Below are 14,263 nucleotides of genomic sequence, written 5' to 3' on the forward strand. Positions count from 1 at the left end.
ATTTCTTGTGTATGTCATGGTTAAGCATAACTAACGCCGCAAAGCTGTTTAAATAAATGCTTTGAAATTTTGGAAATGTGCCATGAAAACGTATCTTTTTTTCAATATCAGCAAATAGCCAAAACCTACCTGAGTGACTTGAAAGGTTCTTCGTTACTGAACACCTCTGATAATAAGATACGTGCTTACCTTACGAAATTCACACATTTAGGTTGCACACTAGTGTTGATTTAAACCTGTAAAGGCTGCACAATCCGTTGTGTAGAAAGAAAGTGTGTTCATAAATTGAGAACTAATTCGTATGATATGTCAAAGAGCATCTGCCCTCATACAAAGAGTAAAGCCACTTCATATGCATCATGCTTTATATTCATCACAATCCACAATACAATCTGTAAATCACGAGTAGCTAAAAGTGTTACAATGGTGCAACCTAACAGTAAAACATTGGAAAGTGTAGTTTTGATATGCTATATAACCAGACTTGTGCAAACTACCAATTTGATTACTGTTTTGTTTTGACTTGTAGTTCTAGTTGCAGATTTCAAAAAGGGGACTAGCTCTAGTTGCATAATTAAAAACAATTCAATTGTAGAACAGCTAGGAAATTGGGTCGTCGATTGGCATGAATTATAATACCGATGATCTGTTGTGTGATGTTCTTGCAGCCATTGCTAGCTCAGAGTCATCACTACTAACTGTGGGTGATGGGTTTTGGGGGAGTCGAAACCCCTTGAATTTCGAACTCGAAACCCGTTATTTTGAAATGACGATTTTATCTCCAATATATGTGAGCTCATTTGCAATTTCGGAATTGAATCTATTTAGTTGCTTTAGTTTTAAATGTCGTTAATTGTAGTTGTGTTGAAAAGCGAGTAGTTCTAGTTGCACAGTAGGGTTGTTCAAAAAAAACTTTTTTCTCCAAATCTCACTCGCTTCATAACTAAATCGTCAGGTTGTCTAAGAAAACGATGCACACCAAATTTGACTCAATTCTAACCAGTGAAGGCCGTGCAATCTTGAATTGAAATTTTTAATTTATTAATAAAAATTGAAATTTTTTTTTTTCAGTCAACCCCATGAAATTGTTGAACTGTCTTCAAAGACGATGCAAAACAAATTTGACTCATTTCCGACTTGTAGAAGCGGAGTTATTCGAATTTTTCGTTGATAATTATCGGATTATCCTTTACTGGTTGGAATTGAGTCAAATTTTGTGTGCATCGTTTTCTTAGACAACCTGACGATTTCGTTATTAAGTGAGTGAGATTTGGAGAAAAAAGTTTTTTTTGAACAACCCTATTGCACAGCCCGTTTTAAAAATCCAGTAGTTTGTGCAAGTCTGCATACAACATGGCATACGTTATAATAACAGTCTAAGGAACATATTTCGGCGGTTGCACGACGACTTTCTCTTTGGCAGGCTTCGCTCCGAGTTTACTGTAGTAGTAGGCACGGAATTCGAGATTCATCCAGAGATGCATGAACGCCAGATAAAATATTTCAACGGAATTCGTCACCACGTAACTGATCTGTAAAACATAATCAAAAATCCTAGCCACAGTATTTGATCGGTAAACGTAGAATTGCACGTCAATGCCTTCATGACTAAGCGGTTTGTTCAAGCCAGATACATAATCCATGATATGGGTCACTTTAAAAGGAGATATTTTGTGAGCATTTAGGCTGTGACATGGTTCGAAAGTTGCTGCAGTACAACGATTTCACATCATTTTGACTTGAATGTTACCAGCCGTAACCAAGGCTTCAACTTGAAAGATTGGTATTACCCAACCTGATCATATATCATCATTAATGCTACGGCTGAATTCGAGCAGTCGAATTTCAACTGAGTAATAATTCTACTAATTAGAGCTTAGTAGGAAGATGTGATGTTTTCGGGTACTGAAATAATGTGCTGCATGCCGCTAAGATCAACGTGAATTATATTTTTGATAGTATTTTCAACTGTGAAAGCCTTGAAACCTGTGTTGGTCGTATTGCATCATACGAAACATGGAGTAGAAACCTACTAACCTAGATGGAAAAGACAATCATGATCAACTCACAGCATGTTAAAGAGAAGAGCAGCCATTATATTTAACTTTCAACATATCATTGCAATGGTTATGACGATTTGCCACAAAGATATGGATGCGAAGATCATTTCTCTCCTATTCTCTCATACCTGTACTTGGTGAGAAGGCGTCGTCATTCCAACAAAGCTTAAGAACGCAAGAAATGCCGTGATTAGGCAAAGAACGAGAAGAAATCCGGCCATCCAAAATCGTCTTTCGATTCTGAACGAATTTGAGAGAACATCAGGATGTTAATCTTATATATATCAGCAAATTGAATTGGGTAAACTAAGTAGGAGAGCAAAATTACTTTGAGACAATTGCACAGTATACCAGTGCTGTGACCACAACTAGAAAATTTTCTTTTTTCCAAATTAGGGTGGAATTAGAATTAAATCTACATAGTTGTTTACTAAATTTGACTAGAATTAAAATTACTGAATTCGCTTCAACTTGGAAATTGAATATTGTACAGTTCAATATCAAATAGCAGTGAGAAAGGCAAATGTCTCGGATCGTTTAGCACTACATAGTTCTGTAGCACTTCAAGCAAAACCCGTAATTGGAATATAATTAAATTAGAACAAAGATACATTTCAAAAATTAGATTACCGTCATTTCGCCGTTATGCGTCTAATTGGAGAAAATCTAGTTGTCTGAGTCTCGCTGCGACTACGTCACTGCAAATTATGACTCGATTCAAGTCATTTACGAATTTTCGAAGTCAAGTCTCGATTTATGTAAAATTTTACGGTATCGAGTATACTTTAAATCATTCACTATCTTATTGTCATTGAATGTTCGGATGCAGATACTTGGTTCTACAAAATTTGGAAACTACTATGTCATGGGCTATTAATGTACGTTGCGCGAATGCTGCTCACTGGGTATATATATACGGTCCTCAATGCTATTGGATTATCGGCAAGCAGTGTTTCGCAATCTAAAAGCACCATAATTGGTAGTGCTATCGCTTGCGACCTGAGTGCTAAAAGTTAATATAACTGATCGTCATCGAAATCTATTTTCGCACTGATTCCGGAAATATAAATTAAAATCTGGTAAGGGAAATGGAACCAACCCCAAGCAGTCCTGAAAGTGTGGCCGTCAGCTAACTAGATTGATGGATTTTACAAGTCTATAACCAAGGAATACAGACTCATGCATGAAGAACATAAGAAACAAATTTGTCTCACAGGCTTTTAGCTAAATTTTGAACTAAGAAGTCGCAAAGAGGCTGACAGTTTCAATATCAGTCAGCAAAGACGTTTACAAAGTACCGACCTGTTTGCTGCTAACGGTTTCATCGACGCCACAGAAAACACTCTTAGAGCGTAGGCGTATATAGCAATTCCCGCACCTAACGTCATTCCACTGATACAAATCGCAGGGGTAAGGACCAACGCTGAATACATTTCTTGACACGTCGGAACAGCTCCTTTATTAGATGCTAAGAGGTATGTGCCCGCGGTGTAAACAACAAGCATCAAAGGTATCACCCAAATAGTGACGGTGTAACTTTGCTGAGACCTGTGGAAAAAAGACAATTAGCATTTCCAATGGTTACTTCATAATCAGTAATTTGATCCGAAACATTGGAGGGTTTAGGCATAGTTATGAGGAAAAAGTCGCAAGTAAATTATTTCTGGCAACGTCATAAATCAAAATTTGTTGACTCGGATTGTATAAAACGTTTCATTTCAAAACGGAAACCGCAAAATGCGCTATATCCACTCAGACTCAATGCCAACAAACAACACCAATAAAAACCAAATCCGTACTGAATTCAAGGGCTCTCGTTCAAGGATAACAAATGCTGCTGATTACTACCTAAAACCCTACTTTTCGGCACAAGGAAATAAATTGCCTTTTTATATCTCAAATGAAAAATTGTTGGACGTCTGTCCATTAACCATTAAATTGATTTAGAAATTTGGAAAGTATTTTTCCTCATTGTGTCGTTCACCGTCCACTTTGGACTTTGGTACAAAACCAACAAGTGTTGTAGCAAACTGTTTACAAGTTTACAAGTTACAAGTAGCCTATAACTCGTTTAAGACCAGCTATATGCGGAAGCTAAGCACACTCTTTAGACAAAATTGGCTACATATTGACAGTAGAATTTAGTGCCATTCGCCGGTATTGTAGGGGCTAGCAAACAACAAAGTCTGAGTTCTTTCAAAAGAAATCAAATATTCAAAATCAAGTTAGGAATCTAACAGGACTTCGAAATTCAGAAACTTTGATAGAACCACACACAACGTGTATTATGAAAAATTGAGAAGCAAAAATCTCATCAAATTGAAGCTTCAAATATTTGCTTTGGAATTGCATAAATCTGTCATAGCTACATTTTGGGCTAATATCAAGTATGAAAGGTTCAGAACCACTGATCTAAAGATAAAAGCAGTTCAAGTATGCACAGTGCACACGTCAAACCTCAATAACATAAATTGAATATTTTATTCATATTGAAATAAACCCAAATATATTCGGCTGATACTCAGCATGGGTAATCGTCAGCAACCAGTAGAGAACGTATAAGAAATTGGAAAAGCAACTTTCATATCAACAAATATAAAACTATTAAAAATCCAAAATACCTTTTTCTTCCATACCAAACGTCCAACAAAATATCCAGGGAGTTAATGAAGGAAACCGCGCAAATGGCTGCAACGCTATAACCCAAAAAAGCCGACGATGCGGCACAAGTAGCACCGCTTCCGCTGAAAGTGACGACCAACACAATGACCAGGTGCTTGATAATATAGCTCAGCATCGTGTGGACTGGTACACTCGATTCAACTTGCAAAGAAATCATCGGGGCAAGTATCAGTGCCAAAATAACAATCGCACTTATGAACGCTCCCAATGAAAGCTCGAGGTAAAATGCCCTGAAAGAAAAAAAAAACGGTATTACTATTAATTTCACGCAAGGTATTCATTTTGAGAGTCGACATTATGACTAAGGACATGTATAGACTATTATGACCTAATGATGAGCTGGAATGGTGCCGGATCAGTACGTTCATTGCTGAACAGATCTCTTCATGTAGTCTCAGTTGATACTCAAATAGAAGATTCACTGTAAATGTCTAATCATCTAAATGTATAATGTGCCCTGTAAAACGTTCATGGTTGCAGCCCGATTTCTGTTTTGAAAATCTTACTTTGCCCGCCTTCACAGTTGATTTCCGGGCAAAAGGTGGACACCTTCGGTACTGCCAGGAAAAAAGTAAACGACCATCAGCTTTAACGGATATATTTTCGAAAATTTCACTTATTTGTAGTATCTTTAGTCGTGAAGATACATCTTCTACAAAATCGAAATTAGTCATTTCTGACAGACTACTATATTTACTTTGAAACTACTCACTGCATATCAGTAGTTTTAACATGTTTTGAAAATCAATACTTCTTGTTATTGAGTATAAAGCCATGTTACTTGAACTGCTGAATGCTTTGACCACGTCTGCTGATACACATAACCAAGTACCAACTGGTACCGGTACATCCATGACATTGCACACTCAATCCACCAATGTCTGTATGAAAAACGTACATGAATTCTTGCTTCTTTGTATCCAGCAGCCATTCTTGGCCGTGAAGATCGTGCGTGAGTAATGCAAATGTCGTGAGATGTTCGCAAACACAGACCGTTTTCTTTTCGTTTGAGTACGCGATGTTGACTTCACATCCGTCTTTGTTGTAAAGCCAGTTACCTTCTCTTTCGTCAATGAATACGCAAAGAGGGTTCTTGGCTTTCCTGTAAACATGTCACACGCCGATTAAGTCAAGACAGGATTTTACTCTCCAATTCAAGTGGAAGCAGGTTATCCGGACAGCAACATCCATAATGAGTAGGGCGATTTTTTACCTTAAAAAACGGAAGATTTTGATCTAAAAAATTAATATTTTGACATTTTTGTACCTTCACAAACTTAATTTTGACCAAATAATGACCCAAACTATGCAAATTAGGTGTTTTCTCACATCATGTTCGAATTGTACCACTCATCTTCATTTCTGGCTGGAACTGTCTGTCCTTTCGAAGTAGTTTGGCCTGAAAAAACTCAAAAACTGAGAAATTTTTACTTGTGAAACCTTCATTTTAACGGCCCTATGCAGAATTCCAGTAGTGACATCACGTATTACGGTAGGAATTATCAAAATTTGTTGTAGTGCAACGAAAGATACTATAATACATTCTCGGGTAGAAAGTGTCTGTCCGAGCTAAATAGCTTGCCAAGAATGGAGAATGAACGTTTAACAGCAGCAGTTGTTGGCTGACAACACTGAAGTTGTGCGTACACTGCTGGTGACGCACCATGTTGCTTCATTCTGACAATGTTGTCCACATCACAATTTTTCATCATGCGCTTCTTGATATAAGAACCATGCAATGTCCACACAGTTCTGCTTCAGTTAGGATATTGCGTTGAGGATAACACCATAGCAGCTCATTTGAATGTTTATGATTCACAATGAGCAGACAATGGGCAGTCTACAACGGTAGGCCTATAAAGTAGGCTACAAGCTGTAAAATGTCAAACGATAAGTTCACCGACAGTGCAAAATCTGCGATAAAAACGAAATTCGGGTTGCAAAAAAAATTTTCACTTTAGAAACAATTTTGAAATTTTTTGACCTAACGCTACAATTTTGACTTTTTTGACATGTCAGAAAAAAAAATCGCCCAATAATGAGAAATCTCAAATTTGTTATTATTGCAAACTAGTATCAGTAAACATTTACAGTACTAATCGAAGAGATTCATGGGAGTACAGAACTTGAATATACAATTGAATAATATATTGATATTGAAAGAAACCCGAACCCTTTCGGCTGACACTCGTCAGGGGTAAACATCACCAACTAGTGGATAATTGGAAAGAACATTGTATTTCAACAATCGTATCACAAAATATGCCGTCACCGGCATGCAAAGTCGAATAATCAAAGAACAGATTGTTTAAGCTCAATGAACTATTTTTAGATGATACACAAAATCTTTCTGCTAACACAAACCAGATTGACGGATTTTAATCAAAGCCAACTCCAAGGCACATAAATGAAAGAACGAACGATGCAACATCTGCCGACGGTTGTGAAATCAGCCGTATCAATAATTTTATCTCAGCCGAATAATCTATTGAATGTCAGAATTCACGCCAGTTGCCTGTTTTGATTCAAGCTTCAGGGGCTGTTGGTGACGTCACATTTGGTGATACGGTTGCTGATATACAATGTTCTTTTCAATTTCTCTACTAGTTGCTGATGATTGATTACTCCTGGAAAGTTGAAATGTGTAGCGTTTATTCGTAGAGTAGTAAAGTACGATATTTTCGAGAACTGAAATTATACGCTCCACGCAGCTGAAAGCTAATTTACCAACGAGAATTATAGTTTTGAACACTGAGGAAGCCTCAAGAGGATGTAACACAAAGCCACAAACGTTACTGGAAATAACACATTTCCGAAGTCATGATCATCCCACAGCATTGTCAAGAAGTGCAATGAAATAGGTACGGCCGAAAAAATACCAAGGTAACTTAAATGTGACTGATAACATGAATTATGTTTTTTGCGGTGGCATAAAAAGATATATATTTGAATTTTGAGGAAGTACATTCTGTTATCACATCATAATGAGTGATACTCGACTTGAAGTGCGTAATACGTGATACAGAATCAAATCACTCAGGTACTCGATTTTGCCCAGCCCTAGTGACAACATGTTTTGTATGCCGCCATACGACCAATCGAAGTTTCAGTGTGGTGGAAACTAACAGCGAAACTACAATTCTTGTCGAAAGATTAAGTCCTAGTGGCAAGGAGCGTATTATTTCAGCACTCGAAAAATCATCCCTCACATCCAATCATTAGAATTAATACTTGATTCAGGCTGTGCCATGCAATCAAAATTTTCCACTATCACTACCTCTCGTGGATAAATTCGACGTTGACTTTCTCCACCAGCTGTATGTCATCGGTTCCGTTGTAGCGCACCATAGCACCGATCAGAACCCCGTTCAAGGTCCTGCCTTGGAACCTTCTACCGGTCTGCGTCGTGATTTTATCGCCGAGACCGCTAGCGAAATCCGAGAGGGTGTTGTACTTGACAAACATGAGTTTTGCGACGGCCGTTCCAGGATCGAGCTTAGAGAATTTCGAGTGTAGGTTCACTGTGATCCTGCTTTTTTCAAATCTGAGAGAATAAAAGTGGCCTTCGTTCCTGCAATCCTTTCGACACAATTCCAGACATAAGCATGTGAGTCAGTATTTCAAATTACAACTCAAGTTCAAATAGGTAAACGTGGTCAGAACCAGAACTGGTCGAAGCAGTCAGACTCGGTGATCCGGTAGAAATAAAAGAAACGCTGGTCATTCCAACATAAGCGAAAGTGTAAGTAATAACTTCCAAGACACGTGAAAAGCACTACGGGTAGAAATAGAAAATGAAGTCTGAAGAGTACTAAATTAAGTAGTTTCAAAGGGTAGTCTTTGTCAAGTTTGCAATGACGTAATTCATGACTCGAACCAAGTCATACAAAGTATTGCATGCCCAAGTCAGGGGTTATAATCTATATAAGAGAATCTGATGATTACGTACTCGTATTCGCGATCTTCCTCCGAAGGATAGTAGACCTCCGACACGTCAGGATTTGAGCGAATTGTTCGCAGAAGCAAATTGAAATCGCGGTTCAAATTGTTTTTATATGTCACCGAAGTGTCGGTTTCGATCACATCTTGCCCGTATTCACTTGCCGATTCCACCAAAGTCAGGAAGTTCTGCAATAATATATTCGCAAATTATTCGTGGTCGGTCTATCATGACAGACATAATCAAGTGCATTGTATAATTAGAATCGCCGGATTCCCTTGAATTCATTCCAAATCCAAGTTTGCAATAGACCTTGATCAGAAGAAATTTAGCAATATTATTATCTTTTCCTATTCCATAATAAATGTTACTCAGCACTCGGCATTCCCGGGATATCAGGGAGGGGTGCTGCAAGACTAAGAAAGCCTTACAACGCTCTTTCTATATCTTCCTTGTACCGTGATATATCCACATCATGTACTCATCGTATGTATATCATGAGTCGGTGTATATGTCGCAAAAACATCAAGGACAAACATATATATAACGTCCTATTCCTTACACTGAATGAAGTAAAAACCGTTTGCAATATTTACTTTGAAGTAGAGTCATTTACATTAGCACCTTGATCAATTGAATCGTTACTGATCCGTTAAGATTCATCCAAATTCCTCGATACTTTAAACTTGTGATCTTTTCCGTGGTGGTGGTGATTGTGTCGACATATTTCAGCTTGTCCGCTCGAGATATGTCGGAGAACGTTTCAGGCTTCCAACTGAGCAGTTTCGTCATGAGATCTAGCGAATCAAATTGAAATACAAGCAATTCTTCACTGAATCAATACTAGTCAGCCCTCAAGATTACCAGACTACAATCTGACATAACGCCGCTCGCCTACCGACACATGCAGCACTTATTTTTGTCGCTTTTTATGGTATCCATTCTCAAATCCAGTGTGCATGCCTATTATTTACATGCTATAGGCCAGGGGTGGTGTCTGATTACAAGACTACTGAGGATGATCAAGTTCTGTACCTCTAACAGACTTCTCAAATCTTTTTATGATAGTCAATTCGAATTCAAACACTAAAATCATTGCATCCTGACATGATATTCATATCAAGCGACTTACCGTGGACCTTCAAAATATCACCAGAAACCGCAAGCTGGTCGCCATGTTGATCCTTTTCGAGTATTTGTAAAATTTGGCTGGATATCTCCTGAAATGAGGCACTGCCAGCTTCTTTCTTCTCCGCAAGATCCACAATGCTCTGAAAAACAGTTTCAACACTTTACACGAGGCAAAATGAAACGGTGAGATGGATCCATAATTTAGATTTGAAAGGAAAGTTTCGATGGAATTGACTGAATGACTTCAAGAGTTGTAATATTAAATTACTTTTTGTGGTGTCGCTTGCCAAAGTTGTGTGTTAAACAAGGGATTTCAAAACTTAAGCCTTTCACTTCAAACTGAGAAAGTATTATCAATCGTCTTGTGACTAGTTATGATATCGAAAAAACTATTTCGCTTGTCACACAATCACACAATTTAACGCTGCAGGTAGCATATTGCACACTAGGGCTGTTCACAAAAAAACATATTTTTTCAGATCTCGCTTGTACACCAAATTTGAATCCGTTCCAACCGGCAATCGCGAAGCTTTTATTACAGTTTTAAATTTTTGAAATATAAAACAATTGGAATAAAAATTTCAAATTTTACTGGGTACCCCACGAAATTGATACGTCGCCTACAAAATGATGCAAAACCAATTTTACTCAATTCCAATCGACGGAAGAGAAGTTATTTGAGTTTTTCGTTGATAATTCTGGGATTACCCTCCGTCAATGCTATTTTATCACATCCAAAATTTCCAACTGCAATAACTTCGCTTCTACCGGTTGGAATTGAGTCAAATTTGTTTTGCATCGTTTTTGTGGAAAACCTATCAATTTCACAGGTTAGCCAGTCAAATTTGGAAAAATTATTTTAAATATTTTTCAATAAATTAAAAATTTTCAAATTGTAAAATTTTCGCGATTATTGGTTGGAATCGATTCAAATTTGGCTTGCATCGTTTTTTTGGGGAACCTGACAATTTAATCGCCTAACAAGCAAGATTTTGAAAAAAAAGGTGTTCGGAACAGCCCTATTGCACACCTTTACTTTAGTCGAAGATGGACGTTTTTGGATTTGGATATAGGTTTAGGTTTGGTCATAGACGTGAACATTGCATGCAGAAAGTTACTTTCAATTGGCCTCCAGTAAGAGAGTATGTCACAGAAGTACTGTTTGCCTACCTTTAAGAGTTCTGCTCCATACGAGTCAGATTACACAAAATGAGTCTCCATTGCGCACATCAGGACAGGCTATTTTGATGTTGTAACATCTTTGATTTGAAGCGTTGTTACTTTCATTCACAAGTCATGGTATTTATTGCAGCAAACATGGTGCCTAGCAAGGATATACCTAATTTCATCAAAACTTTGGACCTCTTCACACAATCTGGTGAATACATTGAGCTGTTACTTTCAATTAGAAACGTTTTCTGGTTGGTCTGGTATCAAACAAAATGAAGAACCGGTGTATCTTGATTTTTGACGATGGTATGAAGCAAAGCAATCGTGACATTTATAATCAGATTCAAGAATGGGTTATTTTGCTCCGGTTGAACAAAGCACAAACCTTCATTCCGATATCAAGAATACATAGTTACTGGATAAATGTATCTTTTCGAATAGTCAATGATAGACCGATTTTTACAGGTATCACCAAGTTTATCGGAACTTGCAAACTTACAGCATTGCCACAAGTAAAATGAAAAGGGTATAGTCTAATAATGGTAAAGTATCTTCAGTGTGATCTAATAACTGGTATTACTTTCTTGATCGCATAAAAAGAAGCCGACGTGTTTGAACTTGTCATAATGAGATATAGTCAAATGCTTGGCTAGACTCGAAGCCTAATTCTCGATCTGTAGTACCCAAAGTACTCAACTAAACTTATCATTATAACTTGTAGTACCATCAAATTGTTGGTAGCGCATCCTGTAAGGTCTTCTTCTTGCCATATTTCTTTTTGACTGCACGTCCGAAATGCGTTACCGGATGTGCCTGGAGGACATGACTGGTTGACCTTGGAACCCGCAAATGCCCACGGCCATTCGATGCCGCTACTGGTCTTTTCTGGATTGCAATGGCGCATACGGGATGGGGAGTTTACATATCTGGAAAAGCAAAGCTATGTAAAGAATTGGAAAATGATGGATGCTATGTTGACTGTGCTACAGTGTGTGCATGATATTGCACATATGAGGGGAGGTGGTGACAAAATATTCATTGAATACGTTAAGTAGAAGTTCAAATAGCTTTTAAACAGGCTTACCAAATGTAAGTATCATGGTACCCACAACCACCACAAAGATATGATCAAATGAATGAAAAAAGAATGAGAAATGGACCAATGTATAGTAAAAAAATAACTTTTTTTAAAAAGTTTACTGGCTACTTGATAAAATCGCTCAATTCCAACCAGTGGAAGTGAAGTTATTGTAGTAGAAAATTTTGGATTTATTTAATGAAAATGAATATATTTTTTTTCTAAATTACACTGGTTACCCCATGAAATTCTTTGGTTGTCGATTTAAATCAAATTTGACTCTAATTCCAACAGGTAGAAGCTAAGTTATTGGGGTACAAAAATTTGGATGTGAGAAAAATTTACGGAGAGAAATTCTTAAATTATTTATTAGAGATCTGCCCACCGTAAATACTATGATTTGAAATCTTAAATTTTGAACATCAATAACTTCGCATTGTCTTAAGCGTGTCCGTTTACCGACTGTTCCGAGACGTGACCCACTGGTTGGGAAGCACTGACATGCATAACTTAATAAGTAGGCACATTTGATCACATTTCAAAACGGTTCTTATATTAATTAATGAAAAGAACAACCATTTTTTCCTACAAAAGTACTGGTGCTCAGTCACTAATCATCTCAAAGAAGTAGTTGGATTTGGAAAAAAAATCGGTTACGAGAGTCATTTTGTCATTCATTCATGAATAAAAGTACATTTACAGTTGCATTTGCCTCTGTCATATCTCACTAGTAACAGAAACTCCAGAATTTGATGATCTGCCGTTGGATGTTGGTTTCGCAACATTGCAGGGTAATGACCAGACTTCGACAAGTAGATAATTGTAGATCATAAACTAGATAAGTAGTCTAATTAGAAAGAAATGCCTGTAATCAATTCTAATCCAAGCAAAGTGTGGACTATGATTTGATATGAACCGGGCAACTATAATTCTCACTCTAATCCAATTGACAAAGCTGAAAATCGTCTAGCTGACCAACACAGCTAATGACTACTATGGTAGGTACGTTTGTTTGGGGCAGGTTCCACGGTCACAATGCTGCCATTCGCTTTGAGATCCTGTTTCCGAGCCATTGCATTCCATCCCTCCGTACTGAGGCCGTGGACTCTCGCACAATCGCACTCGGATTCGCTCTCCTTTTCCGCAGCTCACCGAGCATGCGCTCCAGGATTTCCACATGCTCCAAGATCCTGAATGTCATATTGGATTAAATTTTTAAAATGGTCGACCAGTTGAAATTGTTTCAGTCAAATGTTGCAGAGTTGCAGTTTCGCAATGCCTAGTCTGGCTTTATCTATTCACGCGTAAATTAATATGCGAATAAATTCAACGCATATAATCGAAGGAGTCCTTAGCTAGAATCCTACCATCAATTGGACAAGGCCTCTTTCCGCAAGGCAGCGTTTGACTTTCTTTCTTCAAGCACGGCCTCGAGCTTTGGTAGATACTGTCGTTCCAAACACATTGGCGAGTTCTTCTTCTCAAAGTGTCGGTTCCACACGTCGTTGAACACTCGGTAAAGAAACTCCACGGTGCCCAGTGGAATTCATCTTCACAGGGGTTGATTGCTATGCAGTCCTGAAACTCCACTTCCTAAATATAACAACAAATGATTTAAAACAGTGGTTCTCAGCCCTTTAAGCTTGAGGGCCTTTACCGCAAAATGTTTTGCATTAAGACTATTGACAACAAGATTTGAGTATCTGGATTTCGCTACCATTTTACTGGAGTATACAAGGAAGTGAATCAAACATGCTCCCCGACTTGGACTCGTATCTTGATTAAAGCAAATCAATGTGTACAAAAATATATATTGGCAACTTGCAGTAGATTCGCAGTGTCACACATTTACTAAAACTTGGAAAATGGTAAAACAGTACCTCCATTGACCGAGAATTGGAGCAATTGTGACCCGTAACGGACGTTCGACAAACTCGTGTTCGAGTCTTGTTTGCGATTCCGCATACATTGGTACAAGAGCTCCATGATGACCAGTCTTGCCACTCCCCACTGACAGGACACTACAAAATGTAATAAAAGCGAATATTAGTTGAAGTGACAACACATGTGCGTTGTGCAATACGACCATGCCAATAGCTTTTCCACAAAATACAATCAAAACCTTTATGGGTCACGACTCTAAAAAAGGTTACCAACAAATGTTCTAGAGCAGTCATTCTAACACTATATATGACATCTACG

At 37.8% G+C, this 14,263-nt stretch overlaps 1 protein-coding gene across 1 annotated transcript; it reads right to left on the reverse strand.

Moving 5' to 3' along the window:
* Nucleotides 1-347: 347 nt before the first annotated feature.
* On the reverse strand, nt 348-14,238 carry LOC145453298 (adhesion G protein-coupled receptor B1-like). Its single transcript, XM_080331283.1, has 13 exons — nt 13,942-14,238; nt 13,429-13,654; nt 13,068-13,251; nt 11,708-11,909; nt 9,815-9,953; nt 9,307-9,479; nt 8,692-8,870; nt 8,020-8,286; nt 5,641-5,844; nt 4,682-4,972; nt 3,363-3,608; nt 2,189-2,300; nt 348-1,532 (listed from the first exon to the last, which is right to left on the reverse strand). Exons 1-13 carry the CDS (start codon nt 13,945-13,947, stop codon nt 1,377-1,379), a joined length of 2,385 nt encoding a protein of 794 aa, XP_080187409.1. The 5' UTR covers nt 13,948-14,238; the 3' UTR covers nt 348-1,376.
* Nucleotides 14,239-14,263: the final 25 nt, after the last annotated feature.

Source organism: Botryllus schlosseri, chromosome 13 (assembly GCF_051294905.1).
Source record: "Botryllus schlosseri isolate E-star chromosome 13, Bs_hap1, whole genome shotgun sequence".
NCBI lineage: Eukaryota > Metazoa > Chordata > Ascidiacea > Stolidobranchia > Styelidae > Botryllus > Botryllus schlosseri.

Excerpts from the sequence above, each read along its gene's own strand:
- LOC145453298 (XM_080331283.1), bottom strand. Across the intron at positions 11,910-13,067 it reads GGAACCTGCCCCAAACAAAC|ATATGTAAACTCCCCATCCC; the intron begins GTACCTACCATA and ends TTGCTTTTCCAG. Across the intron at positions 3,609-4,681 it reads GTTTGGTATGGAAGAAAAAG|GTCTCAGCAAAGTTACACCG; the intron begins GTATTTTGGATT and ends TTTTTTCCACAG.